Source organism: Ostrinia nubilalis, chromosome 13 (assembly GCF_963855985.1).
Source record: "Ostrinia nubilalis chromosome 13, ilOstNubi1.1, whole genome shotgun sequence".
Classification (NCBI taxonomy): Eukaryota; Metazoa; Arthropoda; class Insecta; order Lepidoptera; family Crambidae; genus Ostrinia; species Ostrinia nubilalis.
In genome coordinates this window covers 4,745,306-4,768,702 of record NC_087100.1, presented here as the reverse complement: position 1 = coordinate 4,768,702, position 23,397 = coordinate 4,745,306, and the positions used below count along the sequence as shown (strand labels likewise).

The following is a 23,397-nucleotide window of genomic DNA, read 5'->3' as shown; positions in this document are numbered from 1 at the left end:
TTTGAATTGATTTTAAGCATAGTTTCATAATACAGACCTAAGACCAGATTTACATTGAGTAATGACCAAATAAATCCTCTAACTAAACAGCCGTTGATTAAAGTTAGTAAGTTGATTGTACAAAAACATTATTGCAGTTTCAACTATAATGTTAATGACAATTCGTGTAGTTAACTCGATTCACTCTGCCGAATGCAATGACGCTGTTAAATCTTATAAATAGAAACCACAAAAACTTTGATTCAGAAACGTGAAGGCAAAAAACTGGACAAAAACTCACGGCTTCAGGTAATCTTCATTGTAGACCTACAAAATGTGTGAAACCTTCTGGAATCGCCATAGAAGTTTACAAATACCTTAAAACAACTGAGCGGAACTCATTTCCTTGAAGCGAACAATGGCAAAGATTTTTTTTCGCACGCAGCTAAATGTGACCAGTTAGCTTTAATTTGCATCGGCATGTTTCTAGTTTACTCGTACATCGGTGTTTTGAGGTCAGCTGTATTGTGAAGAGTCATTAATGAATTTTAATGGCCACTAACCAAGTATGAATTTAGCACCTTTGCTATTAGAGAGATTGCTCGAGTTGTTAAATTACATTTTTAATTGCACGATGTCATCATTCTCTTCTTTATTTATGACTATCTTTTGTTGACCCCATATAATTTTAATTACTTTTTAGGAAGTAGCATGCGCACTGAATGTGTATTAAACATGCCTGAGATGGGTACTTCTGAGATTTCTCCGGACGATTTGTGGTGTCAAAGGTGGGCGTGTCTAGAAACTGTCTACCTACTTACGTATATATCACTTAACCGCAATGCAATTAAAAAACACTAATCGTTCCACAAGTGTTTTCGACATGCTTTAACTCCACTTTATCTTTCTGTTTTTTATGTTCCAGTGTATCCAGCGTATAAGAACGAGACTGGGTTCACGGCGTGCCCCTCCCTGGAGACGCGGTATACGGGGGAGCCCAACAATCGAGGCCTATCACGCCCCCTAGCAGACATTGTGCGTACGCGCAACCCGGGAAAATGTGAGTAGAGAACTAAATGAAGAAAGTAAAGGTTAAAGATGTAATTTGTCTAATAGACAAGGTTAATTTGAAAACCTAAACTGCAAACCTAAACACCTGCACCGCTTTCATGTCTTACCACAAATAATTTGTGATTGGGTTATGCTCGACTCTGAGAAGTCTTCAAGTTTTAAGCCCTTGGATCAAAATCGATGACCTGGCTTTCATCCCATAATGACCTGCAGCCGATGGCAAATCAATTTTATTCAAATTGTCCCCTCCGTCTGTACATTGAGCAGGGTGGTTGCCTTGCATCACATATTATTATTTGCACTCTAGTAAAATCTTTAAGTTGCCTGGTTGTTGTGACCTGGCTGAGTTATTATTGCAAAACATACGCAAGTGTAATTAATAAAATATGACCGGGCCAGGCAGTTTATCTGATGTAACATACACGTTACACGGGACTTGCTCAATTTGAAACACTATGGAAAGTTCACCTTTCTAAAGTTTAGTCACGTGACCTATGGTGCTTATGGTGTATCTTCTGATGAAAATTATGATCTTAGAGCATGGAAGCATCTGGTAATGACAGCTGGTCGTAAACATAGCTATAAGTATCCGCCTGGTCTTTTTGCCTAGCCGCTGGCAGTTCTGAATGGGCGTCCTTATACGCTAACTAGCGTGAAATAAAACTGTAATCACACCAATTCCGTTCGACATAAATCTTGCATTTCCTGTGTAATATTTATGTTCTGTTAACAGTGTACATCAAGACTAGTGTAAATGTTGTCTCATTTCCTAAGCGGTAATCTTGATGACAAGTTAGAGGAAACGGTTGTTTTTGTGTATCATACGCAACATTACTAATGTAATTTGCTCTGCACAGTTTATTTTCGAGTTTTACATAATTTTATGACAGTAAGTATGTATGTCTGAAAATTTCCTTCTGAATGAAAATTTTCAATGGGCGTAGATTTTTCTGGTCGGTTTTTTAGGTGGTAGGGCTTGTTCTAAGTCCACCCTGGTTAGCTATTGCCATCTTATCTAAGTTTGTCTACCTAACTAAGGCAGTTCCTTTGTGGTTGAGGATTCCGGGTGAAGGTCGCATCCACCTTTCGGCTTGATCATCACTTTGTATCAGGTGAGATGCAGGCCAAGAGCTTCCTTTATGGATAAAAAAAAAACAAGTGAAGAAGTGACCGTTCTTTTATGTGCGTCCTATTATTTTACTAGGTACTCTACATCAGCCATTCTAAGTCGGCTGCTAAAAGTATCATATCTATTTTAGTTATTCTCTAAAATGGAAAGCGTATTGATTGCCTTTTTACTTTTCAGGTATGACCAACGGCGGCCGACGGATCGTGAAAGCGTTATGCGCGTACACAGCCCGCGCGGATTCAGACATCTCATTCCGAAAAGGCGACCGAATGGAGGTCCTCAGCGACGCGGAACCGGACTGGTGGAGGGTATTACATCTCACGACGAGAAGAGAAGGCCTAGTTCCAGTCAATTTTGTTGCAGAAGAAAGCTCAGTGGAGTGCGAGGAGTGAGTATTGTTTTTTTGGACCGTTTGTTCCCAAAAAGTCACACTGAAAAGTGTAACACTGTGACTCGTTGGGAAAAGTCCCATCAAGTTTCACTGTTATTCATTAGACATCTGTATTACTATCTTCCTCCTTCTTCTTCACACATTAAGTAACTTTAATGTCAAGATAAAGCGATTACATTAAAAATATGTTAAAAAAAAATAATTACAGTATCACGGGTTTGGAAGATAGGTAAACAGATGTCCTGACGAGTAACAGTGTGACATGATGTGATTGTCTTCCCAGCGAGTCACAGTATTACTGGTGTGAACACAACTTGTTGGGAACAAGATTTTTGGACTGGCGGATCTGCTCTATCACCGCAAAGCATCAAAGTTATGGTCACGTCTATACAACACGCACGATCGTTCACATCGATTCGTGCAATAATCGATTTTCATCACTCCATTGCTCTTACATTGCCTAAGCTGCTTGTATGGCGTTGCATTTTGAATTGTTTCGTGCCGTTTTCAGTTTGTAATCGAATTCGTCTTGATCGCGATTTCAATAATAATCGGAAATGACTTTAACTTATTATATGTCATAAAATAATTATTGTGACTATCTAAAACATATTTAAAAGCGATAGATTTTGTGGAAATCACGATTGTTGAAGGGTTTTCCCCCTGATTAACTTTTATTATGTACCACACATATTACAACTGTCATTAAAAATATTCCTTTGTTAAAGTTAAAGCTGTAAATACATACATACATGCGGTTTTTGTAAATACATGCCAGCATAAATATGTACATAAACCAAAGCTTTAACAGCTATAATTTCGAATGTAAATTCCGGTGTAATTACTTTTTAAATAAAGCTTGTAGTAGCCAAAGTGGAACAATACAGTATAATTACCTACGTAACTAGTAATGTACATAGCAGCTAACATAACGCTTGCTACAATAACACGGGGTCGGTGTCGGTGTCAAACCACACCCGTCTAACCGCCAATGTCTGCTAAAGGCAGCCTACATTTTGCAGCTGGTTCTTCCCGCACGTCTCGAGGAAAGAAGCTGATAAACTGCTGCTAGCTGAAAGCAACCCTCGAGGGACTTTCCTCGTCAGGCCAGCGGAGCATAACCCCCACGGGTTCAGCCTCAGTGTGAAGGATTGGGAGGAAGGCAGAGGGTACCACGTCAAGCATTACAAGATCAAGCCGCTGGATAACGGAGGGTTCTATATTGCGACGAATCAAACGTTCCCTAGCTTGCCCGCGCTAGTCATGTCTTATACAAGTAAGTTTTCAGTTACTTTGTTTTGTAATATTATGGTGTTTTGTGCGTAGAGACATTCCAAATATTATGGTGCTTTTGTGCGTAAAGGTATAAAATATTTCAATTAATATTGTGTGGTATTTTGAAATACGTACCAAACGGTTTTAAAATAGATGGAGGAAATGTGTTAAGGTAAAATTTACTACAGCCGTATTTTCCTTTTGTTTCGTTTTATCCCGAAAATTATAGAATAATCGAATGTTAGTTTCATTCAATTGCACACGAAGAGAAAACAATATTCAACACGTAACTCCGATTAGTTGGAACTGTAATTGGACCGATTCTGAAAGTGTTGAATTTTTATTGCTCTCCTTTTCCGTGGTCTAATGGTTTGAGAGTTTACTCTCTTGATCAGATCTTTGATTCCCAGTTAGGATTGGGATACATTTTGAGTTAAAATGTATTTTTAAGCATTACACAAAATTCAATTCAAATGATGAATCGTGAATTGATGACCGATATATACCCGCGCTCCCTTTGAATTTAATTAATTAAAGTTGTGGCACTTTACCGAGACCTTGCCTTTCAGCTATTAATCACCATTGACTAACATTACTCTTCCAGAGGATGCGCTAGGACTGCTGTGTACATGCATCTGTTACTAGGTTTTAATGACAGTATTTATGTTCAACTGCTGAGCGATTAACCATTGACCAATGATATAGGACGTAGCACACTTATCAACCCGGAAAGGGATCGTAACCGTATCAACTCGAGGCGGTCAGTATTCTTTGTATGAATCTCCATACTACAACACACACGTCTTATCAGTTGACAGCGCACGAATCTCCATACTACAACACACACGTCTTATCAGTTGACAGCGCACGAAAGGCGATGATAGCTCGCGAAAGGCGATGATTCCTTTCTGAGTTGATAAGTCTGCTATGACCTTTATTCTGTTCTAAAGATGGCGCTGATGCTTTGCTTTCACCTATCAATCACCATTAACCAACCACATAACTCTTTCAGAGAACGCGCTAGGCCTCTGCCACGTGTTAGCGCGAGCGTGCCCGAAGCCCGAACCCCAAATGTGGGATTTAGGCCCAGAGCTACGCGACAAGTGGGAAATCCCGCGAAGCGAGGTCCAGCTGTTACGGAAATTAGGACAAGGCAATTTCGGCGAGGTGTACTATGGGAAGTGGCGAAACAATATCGAGGTGAGTAGACTACAATCAATCTCAAAGAGAAAAGAAAGAGCCCTGTTTCAGAAACTGAATTAAATCCTGATGCTAAGCCTAAAGCTCATGAACAAAATCTATGCTAATATCACCTGAAAATGTAAGATTAAGTTTATTTACCAGCATTTTTATTCATTAATGATCCGGCTCGAAGGACCATGTACACTAGATATGTGTTGGCATTGATGAGGTCTATGTAGGCTGCAGACAGAAACGGAAGTTTTGTAGTTTAACTCTATTCAATTAATCACACACGATAAGTACGCAATGCTTTTTAGATTTTGGGGTTAATGGAAGGGGCAGTGTTGCCATAGTTAAAAATTGGCGGTAAAAATATCGATTTATACTGCTTGCAACTTATATCATAATTTTCCAATTCCAGGTCGCCGTGAAAACTTTAAGAGAAGGCACGATGTCGACGCAGGCGTTCCTGCAAGAAGCGGCCATCATGAAGAAGTTCCGGCATAAGCGGCTCGTGGCTTTGTACGCGGTCTGCTCGCAACAGGAGCCCGTGTATATCGTGCAGGAGTATATGAGCAAGGGCTCGCTATTGGAGTTCCTGCGGAATGGCGAGGGCAAGTTCTTGCAGGTGCGTGTCAATAAATTAGAACAGGGGTTCCCTAACTTATTTTAATCCTCCAGTCAAGATTATTTATTGGTCGTATCGAGCAGTCTGGAATGCATTCTTTCAACGGTCGCAGGTTTTTTATACTTAAGTATACAGATGACCCGCGCCCCCCTTTAAAGGTCTTTGCGCCTCCCCTGGGGGGTGTCCCCCTACTTTGGGAACCAATGGAATAGAATGAATATAATCTTCTTATTCGGGCACTCTTGTCAGTGTTCATGGTTGCGCTGACGAGGTACACGGGGTGTTCGATGTCATTTCCGAGGGTAGCTCTCCTGGCGATGTGCTTCCATTTCTGACGGTTAGAGGCGTCGCGAGTGGTGACCATGGTAGACTCATTAGCCTTTGTGATGGCATCTATCCAGCGGGTTGGCGATCGACCATCGTGAAGAAGTTCCGCCAAAAGCGGCTGGTAGCTCTCTATGCTGTGTGCTCGCAGCAGGAGCCCGTATACATCGTGCAGGAGTATATGAGCAAGGGCTCGCTATTGGAGTTCCTGCGGAATGGCGAGGGCAAGTTCCTGCAGGTGCGTGACTGTGCCGTGTTTTACACGTGTGAAAAAAGCGACAGTGGCTCGTACGCCGTGAACTCGCAGCAGGAGCAACTGGTAGTTAAGGGCCCGTTTCCACTAAGGTGGAGCGGAGCGGAGACGAGAGATGTGCGGCGAAACTGGCAGGCTATTTTCACCAAAGCGGAGCGGAGAAGAGCGGAGAGGAGACGAGACGAGAGGAAATGTGTGAGCTGTGCGACGTCATCTGTCAGTCTATTGTTATCACACCGCTCTTGGTCGCGCCGCGCTACCGCCGCTGTCAAATTCTATAGAAAAATTGGTCCGCCCTTATTATCTCTTCTCTGCTCGATCGAATTCATTCATTCATTCACTCATTTCCACCGAAGCAGAGCGGAGTGGAGATGTGTAAATATTGATAATTCAAAACACTTCTCCGCTCTGCTCCGCTTTGGTGGAAATCGGGCCTCACGCTCGGTTCACACGTGTCTCCGTTTTATCGTGTATGTTTTTTGTATGTATTACTGTATACAGAATACTGTGTCATGTGTGAAGTCGCTCATACAACAACATACGCCATCAACGAAAAAAAAACGTACACGATAAAACGGAACAGTAAAACGGAGACATGTGTGAACCGGGCGTTACGCTGCAATTCGCATTGACCCTTGTTTTAAGTATTTGAAGAAACCTCTTTCAATTTTGTTTTCCTTTTTACTATTTACCTGACCACACACTAACCCAGTACCTTTCTCCCTAGTTCGAAGACCTGGTCTACATCGCTGCGCAAGTGGCCTCAGGCATGGAGTACCTGGAGTCCAAGCTGCTCATCCACCGCGACCTGGCGGCGCGCAACGTGCTCATCGGCGAGAACAACGTCGCCAAGATCTGCGACTTCGGGCTCGCGCGCGTCATCGAGGACAACGAGTACTGTCCTAAGCAGGTGAGGATCCGTTGTCCTAAGTGAGCGACGGAATGCGACATGAAGCGCCGCGACATGACATAACGTGACCAATACTTCACGAAACGTGTGTCATAAGCGACTACGTAGGACAACGAGTACTGTCCTAAGCAGGTGAGGATCCGTTGTCCTAAGTGAGCGACCAGACGTAATGCGACCGATATTTTACGTAACGTGTGTCATAGGACAACAAGTCGTCGTTTACGTCATAGAGGACAACGAGTACTGTCCTAAGCAGGTGAGGATCCGTTGTCCTAAGTGAGCGAAACGACGTAATGCGACCGATACTTCACGTATCGTGTCATAAGTGACTATGTAGGACAACGAGTCGTTTACGTCATAGAGGACAACGAGTACTGTCCTAAGCAGGTGAGGATCTGTTGTCCTAGGTGAGCGACGAGACGCGACATGAAGTGTCATGACACGACATAATGCGACCGTTACTTCACGTGACGTGTCATACTGACTACATAGACCTAGTCTACATCGCAGCAAGTGGCCTCAGGCATGGAGTACCTGGAGTCCAAGCTGCTCATCCACCGCGACCTGGCGGCGCGCAACGTGCTCATCGGCGAGAACAACGTCGCCAAGATCTGCGACTTCGGGCTCGCGCGCGTCATCGAGGACAACGAGTACTGTCCTAAGCAGGTGAGGATCCGCTGTCCTAAGTGAGCGACCAGACGTAATGCGACCGATACTTCACGTAACGTGTCATAGGTGACTATGTAGGACGAGTCGTCGTCTACGTCATAGAGGACAACGAGTACTGCCCTAAGCAGGTGAGAATCTGTTGTCCTAGGTGAGCGACGAGACGCGACATGAAGTGCCATGACACGACATAATGCGACCTCTACTTCACGTGACGTGTCATACTGACTACATAGACCTAGTCTACATCGCAGCAAGTGGCCTCAGGCATGGAGTACCTGGAGTCCAAGCTGCTCATCCACCGCGACCTGGCGGCGCGCAACGTGCTCATCGGCGAGAACAACGTCGCCAAGATCTGCGACTTCGGGCTCGCGCGCGTCATCGAGGACAACGAGTACTGTCCTAAGCAGGTGAGGATCCGCTGTCCTAAGTGAGCGACGCGACCGATACTGCACGTAACGTGTCATAAGTGACTATGTAGGACAACGAGTCGTTTACGTCATAGAGGACAACGAGTACTGTCCTAAGCAGGTAAGGATCCGTTGTCCTAGGTGAGCGACGAGACGCGACATGAAGGGTCATTACACGACATAATGCGACCGCTACTTCACGTGACGTGTCATACTGACTACATAGACCTAGTCTACATCGCAGCAAGTGGCCTCAGGCATGGAGTACCTGGAGTCCAAGCTGCTCATCCACCGCGACCTGGCGGCGCGCAACGTGCTCATCGGCGAGAACAACGTCGCCAAGATCTGCGACTTCGGGCTCGCGCGCGTCATCGAGGACAACGAGTACTGTCCTAAGCAGGTGAGGATCCGCTGTCCTAAGTGAGTGACGCGACCGATACTGCACGTAACGTGTGTCATAGGTGACTAAGTAGGACAACGAGTACTGTCCTAAGCAGGTGAGGATCCGTTGTCCTAAATGAGTGACGCGACGTAATGCGACCGATACTGCACGTAACGTGTCATAGGTAGGACAACGAATCGTCGTCTACGTCATAAAGGACAACGAGTACTGTCCTAAGCAGGTAAGGATCTGTTGTCCTAAGTGAGCGACGAGACGCGACATGAAGTGCCATGACACGACATAATGCGACCGCTACTTCACGTGACGTGTCATACTGACTACATAGACCTAGTCTACATCGCAGCAAGTGGCCTCAGGCATGGAGTACCTGGAGTCCAAGCTGCTCATCCACCGCGACCTGGCGGCGCGCAACGTGCTCATCGGCGAGAACAACGTCGCCAAGATCTGCGACTTCGGGCTCGCGCGCGTCATCGAGGACAACGAGTACTGTCCTAAGCAGGTGAGGATCCGCTGTCCTAAGTGAGCGACGAGACCGATACTGCACGTAACGTGTGTCATAGGTGACTAAGTAGGACAACGAGTACTGTCCTAAGCAGGTAAGGATCTGTTGTCCTAAGTGAGCGACGCGACGTAATGCGACCGATACTTGACGTAACGTGTGTCATAGGTGACTAAGTAGGACAACGAGTACTGTCCTAAGCAGGTAAGGATCTGTTGTCCTAAGTGAGCGACGCGACCGATACTTCACGTAACGTGTCATAAGTGACTATGTAGGACAACGAGTCGTCGTCTACGTCATAGAGGACAACGAGTACTGTCCTAAGCAAGTGAGGATCCGTTGTCCTGACTATGTAGGACAACGAGTCGTCGTTTACATCAAAGAGGACAACGAATACTGTCCTAAGCAGGTGAGAATCTGTTGTCCTAGGTGAGCGGCGAGACGCGTCGTCATCGAGGACAACGAGTACTGTCCTAAGCAGGTGAGGATCCGTTGTCCTAAGTGAGCGACGCGACGTAATGCGACCGGTACTGCACGTAACGTGTGTCATAGGTGACTAAGTAGGACAACGAGTACTGTCCTAAGCAGGTAAGAATCTGTTGTCCTAGGTGAGCGACGAGACACGACATGAAGAGCCATAACACGACATAATGCGACCGCTACTGCACGTAACGTGTCATAAGTGACTATGTAGGACAACGAGTCGTTTACGTCATAGAGGACAACGAGTACTGTCCTAAGCAGGTGAGGATCCGTTGTCCTAAGTGAGCGACGCGACCGATACTGCACGTAACGTGTCATAAGTGACTATGTAGGACAACGAGTCGTTTACGTCATAGAGAACAACGAGTATTGTCCTAAGCAGGTGAGGATCTGTTGTCCTAAATGAGCGACCAGACGTAAAGCGACCAATACTTCACGTAACGTGTGTCATAGGTGACTATGTAGGACAACGAGTCGTTTACGTTATAGAGGACAACGAGTACTGTCCTAAGCAGGTGAGGGTCCGTTGTCCTAAGTGAGCGACGCGACGTAGTGCGACCGATACTTCACGTAACGTGTGTCATAAGTGACTATGTAGGACAACGAGTCGTTTACGTTATAGAGGACAACGAGTACTGTCCTAAGCAGGTGAGGATCTGTTGTCCTAGGTGAGCGACGAGACGCGACATGAAGGGCCATGACACGACATAATGCGACCGTTACTTCACGTGACGTGTCATACTGACTACATAGACCTAGTCTACATCGCAGCAAGTGGCCTCAGGCATGGAGTACCTGGAGTCCAAGCTGCTCATCCACCGCGACCTGGCGGCGCGCAACGTGCTCATCGGCGAGAACAACGTCGCCAAGATCTGCGACTTCGGGCTCGCGCGCGTCATCGAGGACAACGAGTACTGTCCTAAGCAGGTGAGGATCCGCTGTCCTAAGTGAGCGACGCGACGTAAAGCGACCTATACTTCAGGTAACGTGTGTCATAGGTGACTAAGTAGGACAACGAGTACTGTCCTAAGCAGGTAAGGATCTGTCGTCCTAGGTGAGCGACGAGACGCGACATGAAGGGCCATGACACGACATAATGCGACCTCTACTTCACGTGACGTGTCATACTGACTACATAGACCTAGTCTACATCGCAGCAAGTGGCCTCAGGCATGGAGTACCTGGAGTCCAAGCTGCTCATCCACCGCGACCTGGCGGCGCGCAACGTGCTCATCGGCGAGAACAACGTCGCCAAGATCTGCGACTTCGGGCTCGCGCGCGTCATCGAGGACAACGAGTACTGTCCTAAGCAGGTGAGGATCCGCTGTCCTAAGTGAGCGACGCGACGTAATGCGACTGATACTTCACGTAACGTGTGTCATAGGTGACTATGCAGGACAACGAGTCGTCGTTTACGTCATAGAGGACAAATAGTACTGTCCTAAGCAGGTAAGGATCCGTTGTCCTAAGTGAGCGACCAGACGTAATGCGACCGATACTTCACGTAACGTGTGTCATAGGTGACTATGCAGGACAACGAGTCGTTTACGTCATCGAGGACAACGAGTACTGTCCTAAGCAGGTGAGGATCCGCTGTCCTAAGTTAGCGACGCGACGTAAATTGACGTAATGCGACCGATACTTCACGTAACGTGTCATAAGTGACTATGTAGGACAAAGAGTCGTTTACGTCATAGAGGACAACGAGTACTGTCCTAAGCAGGTGAGGATCCGCTGTCCTAAATGAGCGACGCGACGTAATGCGACCGGTACTTCACGCAACGTGTCATAGGTGACTATGCAGGACAACGAGTACTGTCCTAAGCAGGTGAGGATCCGTTGTCCTAAGTGAGCGACGCGACGTAATGCGACCGATACTTCACGTGACGTGGTTATACGCGACTAACGTAGGCCTAGTCTTGGTCATAAGGCATGGATTTTGCATGGCAAAGATCAATATGACGTCATCACATAAGCGGACCGGCATTTTTGGTTCAGCAGTATTTGTTGAACGACAAAGTCGACCTTATGAAATTACTTCACTTGTTTGGCTTTTCTGTTTAAAGCCAAACTGCTTTTTTCCCAAAGATATTCAATTTTAATGCTTGTCTCTGCCGATCCGCGACTTTTATTTATATCTGACTTTAACTTTCCCAGGGCTCCCGCTTCCCCGTCAAATGGACCGCACCCGAAGCCATCATCTACGGCCGCTTCTCCATCAAGAGCGACGTCTGGTCCTACGGCATCCTCCTCATGGAACTATTCACCTACGGCCAGATACCCTACCCCGGACTCCACGGCAAAGACGTCATAGAACAAGTCGAAAGAGGCTACCGAATGCCCAAACCGGTCGGACATTACCTCCCAGATGACATCTACAGGCTTATGCTCCAGTGCTGGGACGCCATCCCAGAAAAACGGCCCACGTTCGAATTCCTGAACCACTATTTCGAATCGTTCACAGTGACCAGTGAGATACCGTACAGAGAAGTGCAAGACTAGTGCTGTGATATAGTGAAATAGTTAAAACTGAGGTCCTAGCTAATGAACCGAGTTGTGAGTGCATTGTGCCGGCTGAGAAAATGGTGCGCGAGACATTTCAACCGTGTGAAACCGACATTTTCTTAGTCCGTAACCAAACATGCTTACGTTGACGCCATGTTTGTGTTATGTAAACAATCAATCAATAAACATTTTTAGGATTTTTATACTCAAAGCTGATTGACATAATGAATACAGGAATGCGTGAGCTTCTTACATTTTTGGTCAGCTTTACGTTTCTGATTTGGAATTTTGAAGCATTGGCAAATTACGACATTGTTAAAACAACTAGAAATCACTGTACATAAAATGATCGAATATATGATATCGTAGTATGCCGATTCTTTGAACAAATGGCAAGAATTTCGCCTAAGCTGAATTATAGCAGGAGATGCCACAAAATGACTTCCTAGCATTTGACGACTTGCAAATTTTAATCTCGTCCTTATTTATTAGCGACTAGCTTTTAAGCACTAATGTAGGTTATTGTTTTGCATTTTGTACAAAACAAAATTTTCACTATGACATAAGCAATAAAATTAAAAAAATACAAAACACGATATTTTCATATTCTAAAGTGAAATGTGATATTTTTTCATCATAAGGCCCACTGAACTAAAAGAGATCTCGAATTATATGCTCTTTCTGTTTGTTTCTATCATATTATACACTATAGAGATTATATTTGCACAACTTTAATGGTTTCATATTATGAAGCGTACAAATCCCGTTTACCAAGCCATTTTATGGTCATAAAATATTCCCATAAGGTTCCTTTGCAATTGAAATCTGCAAACATGATTGTGTTAAAAGTTTTTACAAGTTTGTATTACTTAACAAATCAGAAACCACTTTGTTTGAATCAGTTTGCAAAGGGGCCAACACCCTCGTGTAAAAAGACAAATAAAATTAGCTTTAGGACTATATACCAAAGAGTTATTTGTACATTAAGAGCAAATGATAGAGTAGACGGAACGTATTTAATTTCTAGCATAGTTATTCTTGCGACCTGTATAATATTAATTTGACCAATATCCCACTCTTAATGCATATGGCAAAATTGTATTATATTAAAATATTGTTACTAATTATTACTATTGGATTCTAATATTGACTGATCACCGACTTGCTGTTAATTCTACCTGTAATTATTAAACCTTTATCTTGGTTATTTCTGACGCCTAAAAGTATTAAATCTGCTTTAGTCATCATTTCTTTGAACTAGAAATTGTATAAAGCCAATGAAAATAGTGTCTTAATAACATTCCAAATATTCAAACACGTTAAATTTGGACACTTTTGTACTATGAAAACATTTAGATTTTTAAGGTTTTGTACATACAATGAATAAATGTCATTGATATAAATAAAGCTTTTATTTACAATTTCCACAATGTCGTAAATGCATGTCTTTGAATAATGTGATAAATAAATACACAGATGGGAAACACAATGGATTAAATAATAAACTCATTCTATAAGCAACTTAAAGTACAGAAAAGTTACTCATGGGTAAGACAAACTAAATGAATAGGTACTCAAATTCCAAATATAATCACAAACTAAGTTAATATACTGTGTGTATAATATTAGAAATCGCTATAACGACATAAAAATCACAGATCATCTTACATATTTTCAAATTACACTATAATTTCATCATTCTGTCATTTAATTTAAACTAAAAAGAAGATACAAATATTAAAACCTATAAATTAAAATTTAATCTCACTATAACATACTTCGTGATATTATACAGTATCTGAGTATATTTTACTTTTAATCTTCAAATACCTGTATTCCGATTGATAGAAGTTCTGCATATAATGCCTGCAGTGGAGCAGTGGTATTGGCACATATTGAGGATTTTTCTTGCTGTAGTGGTTTAGGTATATTGCTAGAGCCACCAGCATTCCTGACCACACATATCTGTAAAGGAAAATATGGTTTCATTCATAATAGCCAAATTTAAAGGCAAATTTTTTGTACAAAAGACAGCACATCAGAATATAATATATTATTATAATGAACGTGAGACTATAATGTACGTGTTTGTTGAAAAATCATCCTTATTACAAGTACTTAAGGGGCCAGTGTGTAGCTGGATGTGCCATCGTCTGTACAATACGTCGACAATACGAAAATACAGATGAAACTGCATCACGCATTCACGTAACGACGTAACGATAATGGTAGGGTAGGCACTTAACATAATATTTAAAGTAGGCGCACAGCGTTGATTTTTCGTCGACCGATAGTTTAGTCGGGCAGTTGATCAGTATGGGCATGTATGGGAGTGCGCACACTACGCCGATTCTTCATACAAATTAAAATCGGGAACAACTATCGGCCAACTAAAAATCAACAGTGTGCGCCTACTCTTATCAGCATTTCATAGCTACTTACTGGAAGACAAAAGGCTTGCTGAACAGCAAGAAAGAAATGACTATCGACAGCGCCTTCCTCATAGTGGTGACGGTCACCGCGACGGTGGCGCCACAGATCCGCACCAGCGTCAACACAGCTTGAAGCCCCAGGTACCCAGTCACGCTGAGCAGGAGAATGTTTGTGTACATTTTCACTGGGTTCTGAAAAGATATTTGGTTAAAAAAATGTTTACCATTGATACATAACTTTAAATAGGCACTTTTGTTACTTTTGTATCACCTCAGGGCTAGGTATCACTTTTGTCAGTTGTATTTCATATACATTTACCTTATGTCATGGTGTCAATTATTGAAATATGGATAAAAATATAAAAAAAAATATGAGCCTCACAGACTACACACCAATATTATGATGTAAGGAATTTGATCCTTACAATGTGAGTACAACCAGACACCTACCAACAGATGGCGCGTTTCCGAGCCCTATCAGATTTCGAGTCCTAATTTGACTTGACCAGGTATTGAACCTGGGCCTTTCATTACTAAAGGCGTTTCCACGACACGTGCTGCTGCGCCAATCAACGTCGTCAATAAACTTTTTGGTAGCACAATTTAGTTTCACTAAAAAAAAAATTAACAAGAAAAAAACCATCTGATATTACCTCAGCGCAGTAGACAAATCCATCACTCAGTATGCCAGAAGCACCAGTGATGACCACAAGGTAAATGCATGCTATAGCATACGAGTAGAAGACCACTTCATTGTTCGACGCTTGGAACTGCTTCATTGCCTTCTCTTGGACGTTGCCAATAATTGCATCGCACAACAGTGCTAATGATATAACAAACACACCAACAACATCAAAGTTTGGTGATGTGTCGGAATCAGCTGTAAAATAAAGGTTATCAGAATGAGTTCTTGAACCATTATGACATCATTTAAATAGGATGTATTATGCTAATACAGTATTAGCAACTTAAAAAACAAAAGTACCTATTGTTTAGAATTTTTTGCATTTTATTTCGGCTATTTTTTTTATGCATGCCAAGGCAGGTATAGTAATCAGAATGAGTTAATACACAACTATCATGACATCATTTAAATTAGGCTGTATTTTATGAGCAACTAACAGAGCGGTAAGCATCAAGCAAAAGTCAATACTTTTTTGCTTGAAGCTAAACAATGTTTACAAATTAGATAAAATAATTTACCAACAATCTTACCTAATGTGAACATTGTGAGTCCAATGCACATAATTACAGCAGCGACATAGTCCAGGAATCCGTACCGTTTACCCAATATTATGATGCTGCCGATCATCACGGGAATGAGTTTGCAGCTCTTGAAAATCAGTTGTGTAGGGTAGTTTAGATAGCTTAAAGCTAGGTTGGAGAAGGACATGGTGCCAAGTGTTAGAGCTGCAAGGATGGCATAGGTCCTGATCGGGACTCTGTAATGACAATTTTGTTTAATTAGCACACATTTTTATTAATCACATTATTGTTGTTCATTTACTTAGGCTGAGTTGCACCACCTAACTTAGATCGTAACTTTAACAATAACCGGTGTTTTGTGTGGAGTTTGACAGATTTTTTATGTTTGTCAAAGTTAAACTTAGATGGTGCAACCCAGCCTTAGTCGCTAAAGTTCATTGTCCTGCAAAAGCAGGGTGGTATCAGTTTGAGTTGCATTTTTAAAATTACATTAAATTAACAATTTCCAAATAACAACACTATCACATTGATATTATGGTCAGAATATAACTCCAAATAATGGTAATTGCCTAGGTTATTACCACTAATGAATTAAGTGCTTATCAGTAACTTAATCAGAAATAACAGTAATACAGATTTTCTTAAAATCTACAATAGGCACCAGCTCTCACAATGCAATCTATAGTTTAACAGATATATTATAAGAAATGTTTTTCATAATTTATGTTGTGAGAGAAATAAATAAATTATTATTAAAATCAGAGTTTACACAATACATACTTACTTTCGTTTAATAGGATTCCTGATTAATGACTCCACGTAGCTTAGGAACATTGTGATTAAAAATTGAACTAGTGTTATGTACAAACTCACGGGTTTGACCTCTGCCCCTGAGAATATTAACTCTAAATAATATCCGTAAGCAAGGTAACATATAAACACAAATGCCGAACATAGTAAAAACTGAGTCAGTTGACTGTAAGGAGTTATGTCCAGGCATAGAATATTGATGGCAGCGGTTTTTTGGCTTTCTCTTCCATTGCTGGAGTCTTCAATCTTAATCACAGTATCCTTTGAAGAAATCATGGTTAAATTGTATTATCGCAGGTCACAGCATTATCTGTAAGAATATTTATGTTAGTAGTATCTTCTTAATTAAACTATAAACTAAAAAAAATTAAAATTCATAGTTTCAAAACAATTTTACAAGAACTTTTTTACTCGGTAATTATCTACCTATTAAATGCAGGAACAGTTTCTTCTTATTGATTTTTCATATCTATATATTTTAATAGCTTAGACTTTCTTTTCATTACCTTCACAAATGCGTATGTATTTAATTAAATAAAAGATTAAAGTTTTTTGTACACGTCGATCATCCAATATTTTGAAATTTGACATCATAGAGAAAAGTGTTTGACATGATTTGTTTGACAGTCGGTTGACTGACGTCAGTGTCACTGTCAATGTCAGTATGACATTGTTTTTTTTAAATAAAAAAAGTTTCAATGAGTGTATAACATTATATAGATGACCCACGCTGAACTGTCCCACCAAACTCAATGACAGGGGGGCGCCACCATCGTTCAACTATACGGTTTCCAACATGGCAAAAATATGAACCAGCGATCCGGCCAGTGGGTAGACACTTCTCATACAAAAACTAGTCTCTATATGTAGCAATTGATATACAACCTTATCCCTTAAGCAATAAAGTGCATTTTGGATTGATTTCACTATAGCAGGGGAACCCGCGGATCAATACCACCATACTAAAAATAATTGTTAGTGTCCTTATGTTGGTAGTATTGTTAGTTTGACAAATGAAAAAAAATTTCTGTCAATTGAGTTTGAGTTTTTAACCGGCGAATTGATTCGTGTGAAGTTATTTTCTCAGATTTGGTGCAATATTACTGTAAATAAACTTTTCTGTCGTTTACGTTGAGTTGATTAAGTTCCTCCGTATCGGGCGTGATAAAGTTTGCTGTTCAGTGTTATGTTTTTTGTGAGATAGAGACTCTTTTAAATAAGCTGTGTTTCAACTTCTACAGAAGTTTAAACTCTTATTTACTTTTCTGTTTAATGGATATGTTATCTACTTACTTGAAATATTAGATCTATTACAAATCTATTTTTCATTAAAAACAACCCTATGTGATGAAAATGTAAATGTACTTTCAAAACTGGTAAATGCATGAACCAGGGCATTGACACTGGTTGGAGAGACTTTATAGGCTTTGTTTAATTAATACCTATTTCATTTTAGGCTTCTACTGATAATGGAGAGTAGAAACAACAAGAAGTGCGTTATTTGTAATAAGAGGCGAAGTCGTGGTGGATCACCCTTACTTTTGAGTAGGTTTCCTCTGGATTCTGACCGGTAAGTTTCTAATAACACTCATTTATTACAAGATAATTTTACTGATTGTGTAAACTTAAAGGCTGGGATTTTTTTATTTTTTTTTAATTTCAGTATTTTGTTTCGTACTCTGTAAATGAATTGCATAACAATACTAAAAGAAATTAGTTGATGAATAAATTTCAGTTTGTTATTCTTTTTCTTTTCTAATAGGTATTTCTTATTTCAGTTGTCGAATGTGGGTTAAAAATGCTGGCATAGAAGACTTAGCATATGTACCTATTGAAAAGTTACACCAACTGAAGTTTGTTTGTGGTGGGCACTTCACTCCTGAATCCTTCAATGCCAAAGGAACTCGGCTGAAGAACTCAGCTATTCCAACACTGGAATTGAGCAATCCCATCTTGCCAGATGAAGTTTTGACAGAGTTTCCTCTTCATGTAAAAGACTCCAATAAAGAAAACCTCAAGACAGGTATGATGATGACTTCAATTATTTTTTTAAAATTTAATTTACTATCTATAAATTTTTCTGAATTATTTAGATGTCTTAATTAATTTTCTTTGGTTTCCAAAACAAACCAACCGAATGCAATTTAACAAGGTTCTTTCTTTGTAACCACAAACATGTGTTGTATGCTTATCAATAAATAATATATAATTTCAATTATTAATTATATCTATACTTTGTTACAGTTCTTTATGATCATTCATATTGCATTCCAAAGAAGTCAAATCCAGTTGAACGAGGTATGTTTATCTAAAATTATACTAATAATATAAAAAGGAAATATTTAATTGTTTGTTTGTATTTGATCGGCTCCGTAACTCGAAGCCAAGATAGCCTAAAGTGCGGGTTAGAACCCCACAGCTTGAATATTGTAGTAAACCCACTCGTAACACAATTTAGCTTAGAATGTGTGTTGAGTTAGAGGGACTTTAGTAATTTGTGTAATACAAATTCTTCAAAAAAAGTACCGGACCAATTTGAAAAATTTTAGGCAATCTACATTAATTAGCCAGGTCAGCTAGTTTAATAATATTTATAAGCTAGTAATTTTTAATGTGAGCAAGACATGTACTAGACTGATTGTACCCTAAAGTTGGGTAAGAACATGACATTTTATTACCCAATTTCATTATCTGCTTTCAGTTCCCCTTACAACAACCAAACAACTAAATTCAACATGTTTGGGAGCTGTGGATATACCAGATTCTGGTATTTCTGCGAAAACAACTTTTGAACCTCTTCCTTCTACTTCCAATGCACCAGAACATATGACCTATAAACCCATTACTCATGGTAAGTGTACAAACTAATTATTTACCTTCTAAAATATGCCTTCCCTCAAACTAAAGAATGCCACCCTGGATGCGTTCTGCAGTCTGCAGTCAGGTCAAAATGAACTTATATGTACAACATTCTAGGTTTCTGTACATTTTATATTAATGCGATTTGACCGTGCGGATACGAACAAAGAACGCAAAGCACACGTGACTGATTGCCTTATCACGACCACTTACAGATTGTCTTGACATACCCGCAGACCGCATCCAGAATGCAGAACATTAAAACCTCTAAATGCCTTTAATTTAATATTATGTCATTGTTATTGAAGGTGGGCACACGCTTCATATTTTATGAGAAGAGCTATCATTATCCTGTCTTTGCATTTTTTTAAAACTTGATAATGATTGATTGATTTGGAAATAATATGTTTCATAAAACAACAAAATAAATTTTAAACTAATTTGCATATTTATAATAATTTCAGATGATAAAAACATTTGCCATCAAGATGCACAGGCAGAAATATTAGTCCACAGTTATAAAAGACCTAAGAAAAACATTGAAATGAAAGGTAAGATAAAACATACCTAATTTAAAAAACTAAGTAAAATTGCTGATTAATTAACCAATATTCAATTCAATTTGCTTTAATGTTGTTTTTTTTACTAATGGAAATGTTTTTATTACAGACACTTCATCAACATTTACAATTAAAGAGAAGAGGCTTTGGCGACAGTTACAAAATGCAAAAAAAACAATAAGGAATATAGCGAAGTCAAGAGTGAATTTAGACAAGTTAGATTCGGAAGTGCTGACATCGTTAGTAAAGGATGTAGTGCAGAATAACAAAAAAAAGTCACAAGGAAAAAGGTGGACTTTAGCCAACAAAATATATGCTTTGGCTATATTTAAACGGTCCCCTAAAGCATACCGCTATATGCAAAAGCTGTTTACGCTACCAAGCACTAAAACGCTCCAAAGGATTTTAAAAAATATACCAATGGAGCCTGGTATAAATAAAAATATAATTGATATGTTAGAGGCAAAAGCATCAAGTATGCCAAAGGAAAATAAATATTGCTCGTTAATATTTGACGAGATGGCGTTAAAGAAACGGATAATTTATAACGAAATTGCTGATAAAGTGGATGGCTACGTGGATTATGGAGAGGGCGAGAACATGGGACGAGAAAAGAAAATTGCAGACCATGCGTTAGTGTTTATGATACAGGGTGCTAAACATAAATACAAACAATATATTGCGCACTATTTTGTGGAAGGCACAATATCAACAGCAAAACTGGCAAAAATTATATCGGACATCATCAAAAAATTAAAAGAAATCGGATTTATGGTTCTAACAACAGTTTGTGATCAGGGATCTACAAATATAGGAGCTCTTAACATGTTAAAAAGAAACTGTGGACAAGGCATAGATAGCAACTTTTTCTCTGTAAATAATGACAAAATTTTTATAATCTATGACATCCCTCACTTGTTCAAATCATTACGAAACAATTTCTTTAAAAGTGGAAATATGTCTTTCGATGGAAAAATTGCACAATGGAGGCATTTGGTAGTTGCAGAAGAACACAACAGAAATTTTTTAAATTTTAAAAAACTGAATAGTACCATTGTAAATCCAACATTCAAAACTAAGATGAGGGTGAAGTATGCTGCGCATGCTCTGAGTAATACCGTGGCAGCTATTTTAAAAATGATGGCATGGAAAGAAGTTTCTGATTGCAATGATACAGCATTTGTGATTGAACAGTTAGATAAACTATTTGATTGTACAAATGGTCCATCATCTTTAAATGACGTAAAGAAAGGGATCCGGGAAAATGTTTCCACATCAAGTAATCACATTGAGTCTTGGACCTTTTATACTGATAAGTTAAAAACCATAAAATTTATAACAGCAGAAAACACGATACTAAAAAATGTTAAATGCGTAAAGGGATATCAAATATCTATCAAATCCTTAAACGATATTTGGGAAAAGTTAAAGAATGAAGGGTTTAAATATATGAACCTTAGACAGTTTAACCAAGACTCTCTGGAAAACTTATTTGGAATCATTAGGCAACACAGTGTAACCAATAGAAATCCCACTATCACGCACTTTACTGCAGCGCTTAAAACAAGCATGGTTACTGGGCTGAAAGTGCCTCATAGCAGAAGTGCTAATTGTGAAGCAGACAACAATAAACATATGCTGGAATATAAAGACATTTTAAAAACTAATTTAAAAACAACAGAAATAAAAATTAATGTTCAAGATTCCACAGACACTGAATTTTATCCTGTGTTGTCTATCCCGGACCCTGAAAACTTAGAACAGCCCATTGAAAATTTGTGTAGCCTTGAAAACCAACCAGTAGTATATGTAAGCGGGTATTTAGCTGCCAAACTATTACAGAACAGTTCTTGTTTAATTTGTGAAGAGTGTTTGAGCGTGAAAACTCCTGTTGACAATGATTTGTATGCATATATATCTCTTCGCGAATGGTGGCATGATAAAAAAAGTCTCGTTTATCCAACAATTCAATTATGTACCACCGTAAATGAAGCTAAACAATTTTATCATGACCATATTACCGACCAGATATATATGGAAAATGTTGGAAAATTCATTTTCTTAATGTTGAGTACAAATTGTAATTTTAGTTGGTTTAAATGTCAACAACATAATAAAGAAATTTATGATAAGATGTTTAAAATATTAAGTTACCTTTTTCTAAGAAAAAGTTGTAAAATCATTAATGACAGCTTCATAAAAAGTGAAAACAATTTTGCTGACAAAAGTAAAAAAGCACAGCAACAAAGCATTGAAAAGTAATCTTGAGGCTGAGGTTCGATCAGCTGATAAGAAAATTAAAGATGTTTATAAATAAAAATTCTATTTTTTCTTAGAAAAAGTTGTGAAAATAAAAGTTTACAAAATTATCATTTCTGTACTTTGTTATAATTTTCAATAATTCCTCATGCCTACAACTGCTATGTCATGTTCAATACTTATTGTAATATACCTATTTTATTTCGAAATAAATAATTTACGTTACAAAACTTCGTTTTACTTACACATAGTATAAAATAAAAATAGTAATCATTAAAATATTGAAGGTTCCTATACTAGATATCGATATGCAATTACAACCCTAGCAAAGTATCGATAATCGATAAGTTATTACGAACGTCACTAATACTGTCAGAAAATAAGGCATTATGTTGGTAGCTCCGCCTGTAGTTTGTGCGGTTGGTAAAGATTTGCGGGTCGTTCTCTAAAATGCATATGTGTGCGTGAGCTCAAAAAATATCTATGGAGTGCCGTCTCTTACTCTTTTATGCTCTTTGGATCCGGCATTGACGGTGGCGCCCCACTGTCAATGTCATCGACAGGACAGTCCAGTATTTTGGAACTATAGCTCTGTCCTAGCTGTGCCGAACCTAAGCCACAACATGAGCCTTATGGGGACCGGGGAAAAACCGGAAAGATTACCGAAGTAAAAGTATACCGTTTCAGAGCTAAGATTTTTCAAAAGTAGTCCTCAGTTTTGGACCTAAATTTTTGCTGCCGTGTGTACAAAATAAATTTAAACAAAAGAAGGAGCGATGAGGAGTCTGAAGCCAATTTCGACACTATAAAATTCATTTACAATTTTTTGGTTGGATGTGAATCATAATGTGAATATTATGAATCGTCAACATGATAGCTCCAAAGATAATATAATCGATTTTTTCTGACAAAACTTTTATTAGTTGTCTGTATTCAGTCTATGATCACTTTTTTTTTACAGGATCTAGCGACACTTTTTCTTGTGGTTCGCAAACAAATAATTTAGGAAATAAACTATAATTTGCGTTATTTATCGTGTAAATCCCTCATTTACGACTTTATTATTGAGGTTTTGTAGTAAGGTACGTACTTATTTGAATAGAAATGTTGTATTTTGTGCCATTTTTTGCAAACTTGCGAATTCAATGTGTCAACTTTCGCAG

At 39.7% G+C, this 23,397-nt stretch overlaps 2 protein-coding genes and 1 long non-coding RNA gene across 6 annotated transcripts in view; 2 read left to right on the top strand and 1 right to left on the bottom strand.

Moving 5' to 3' along the window:
• Positions 1–13,515, top strand: part of LOC135077428 (tyrosine-protein kinase Src64B) — a 70,100-nt gene extending 56,585 nt beyond the window's left edge. For 2 of the 3 annotated variants that reach the window (XM_063971961.1, XM_063971960.1), the window contains 6 exons: positions 905–1,039; positions 2,357–2,567; positions 3,575–3,846; positions 4,858–5,045; positions 5,449–5,655; positions 6,960–7,181. In XM_063971961.1, coding sequence (XP_063828031.1) covers positions 905–1,039; positions 2,357–2,567; positions 3,575–3,846; positions 4,858–5,045; positions 5,449–5,655; positions 6,960–7,166 — 1,220 coding nt within the window. In that variant the 3' untranslated portion in view covers positions 7,167–7,181. Of the gene's footprint in view, positions 1–904; positions 1,040–2,356; positions 2,568–3,574; positions 3,847–4,857; positions 5,046–5,448; positions 5,656–6,959; positions 7,182–11,760 lie in introns of those variants that run through there. The other variant, XM_063971962.1, reaches the window with a different exon arrangement.
• On the bottom strand, positions 13,502–17,150 carry LOC135077430 (adenosine 3'-phospho 5'-phosphosulfate transporter 2). Of its 2 annotated transcripts, none has more exons than XM_063971964.1 (6): positions 17,063–17,150; positions 16,531–16,866; positions 15,756–15,982; positions 15,194–15,420; positions 14,551–14,732; positions 13,502–14,073 (listed from the first exon to the last, which is right to left on the bottom strand). In XM_063971964.1, the coding sequence occupies exons 2-6, from the start codon at positions 16,830–16,832 to the stop codon at positions 13,896–13,898; spliced, it is 1,116 nt and encodes a 371-aa protein (XP_063828034.1). In that variant the 5' UTR covers positions 16,833–16,866; positions 17,063–17,150; the 3' UTR covers positions 13,502–13,895. The 2 variants fall into 2 exon arrangements, with proteins under 2 accessions (XP_063828034.1, XP_063828033.1); XM_063971963.1 differs by having other exon boundaries at positions 16,983–17,144.
• Positions 17,151–17,867: 717 nt separating this feature from the next.
• LOC135077130 (uncharacterized) lies at positions 17,868–22,519 on the top strand. The gene is made up of 6 exons (XR_010258403.1): positions 17,868–18,126; positions 18,335–18,579; positions 18,801–18,854; positions 19,258–19,407; positions 19,880–19,966; positions 20,085–22,519. It is a non-coding gene; the product is annotated as an uncharacterized LOC135077130 (long non-coding RNA).
• The last annotated feature ends 878 nt before the right edge of the window (positions 22,520–23,397 follow it).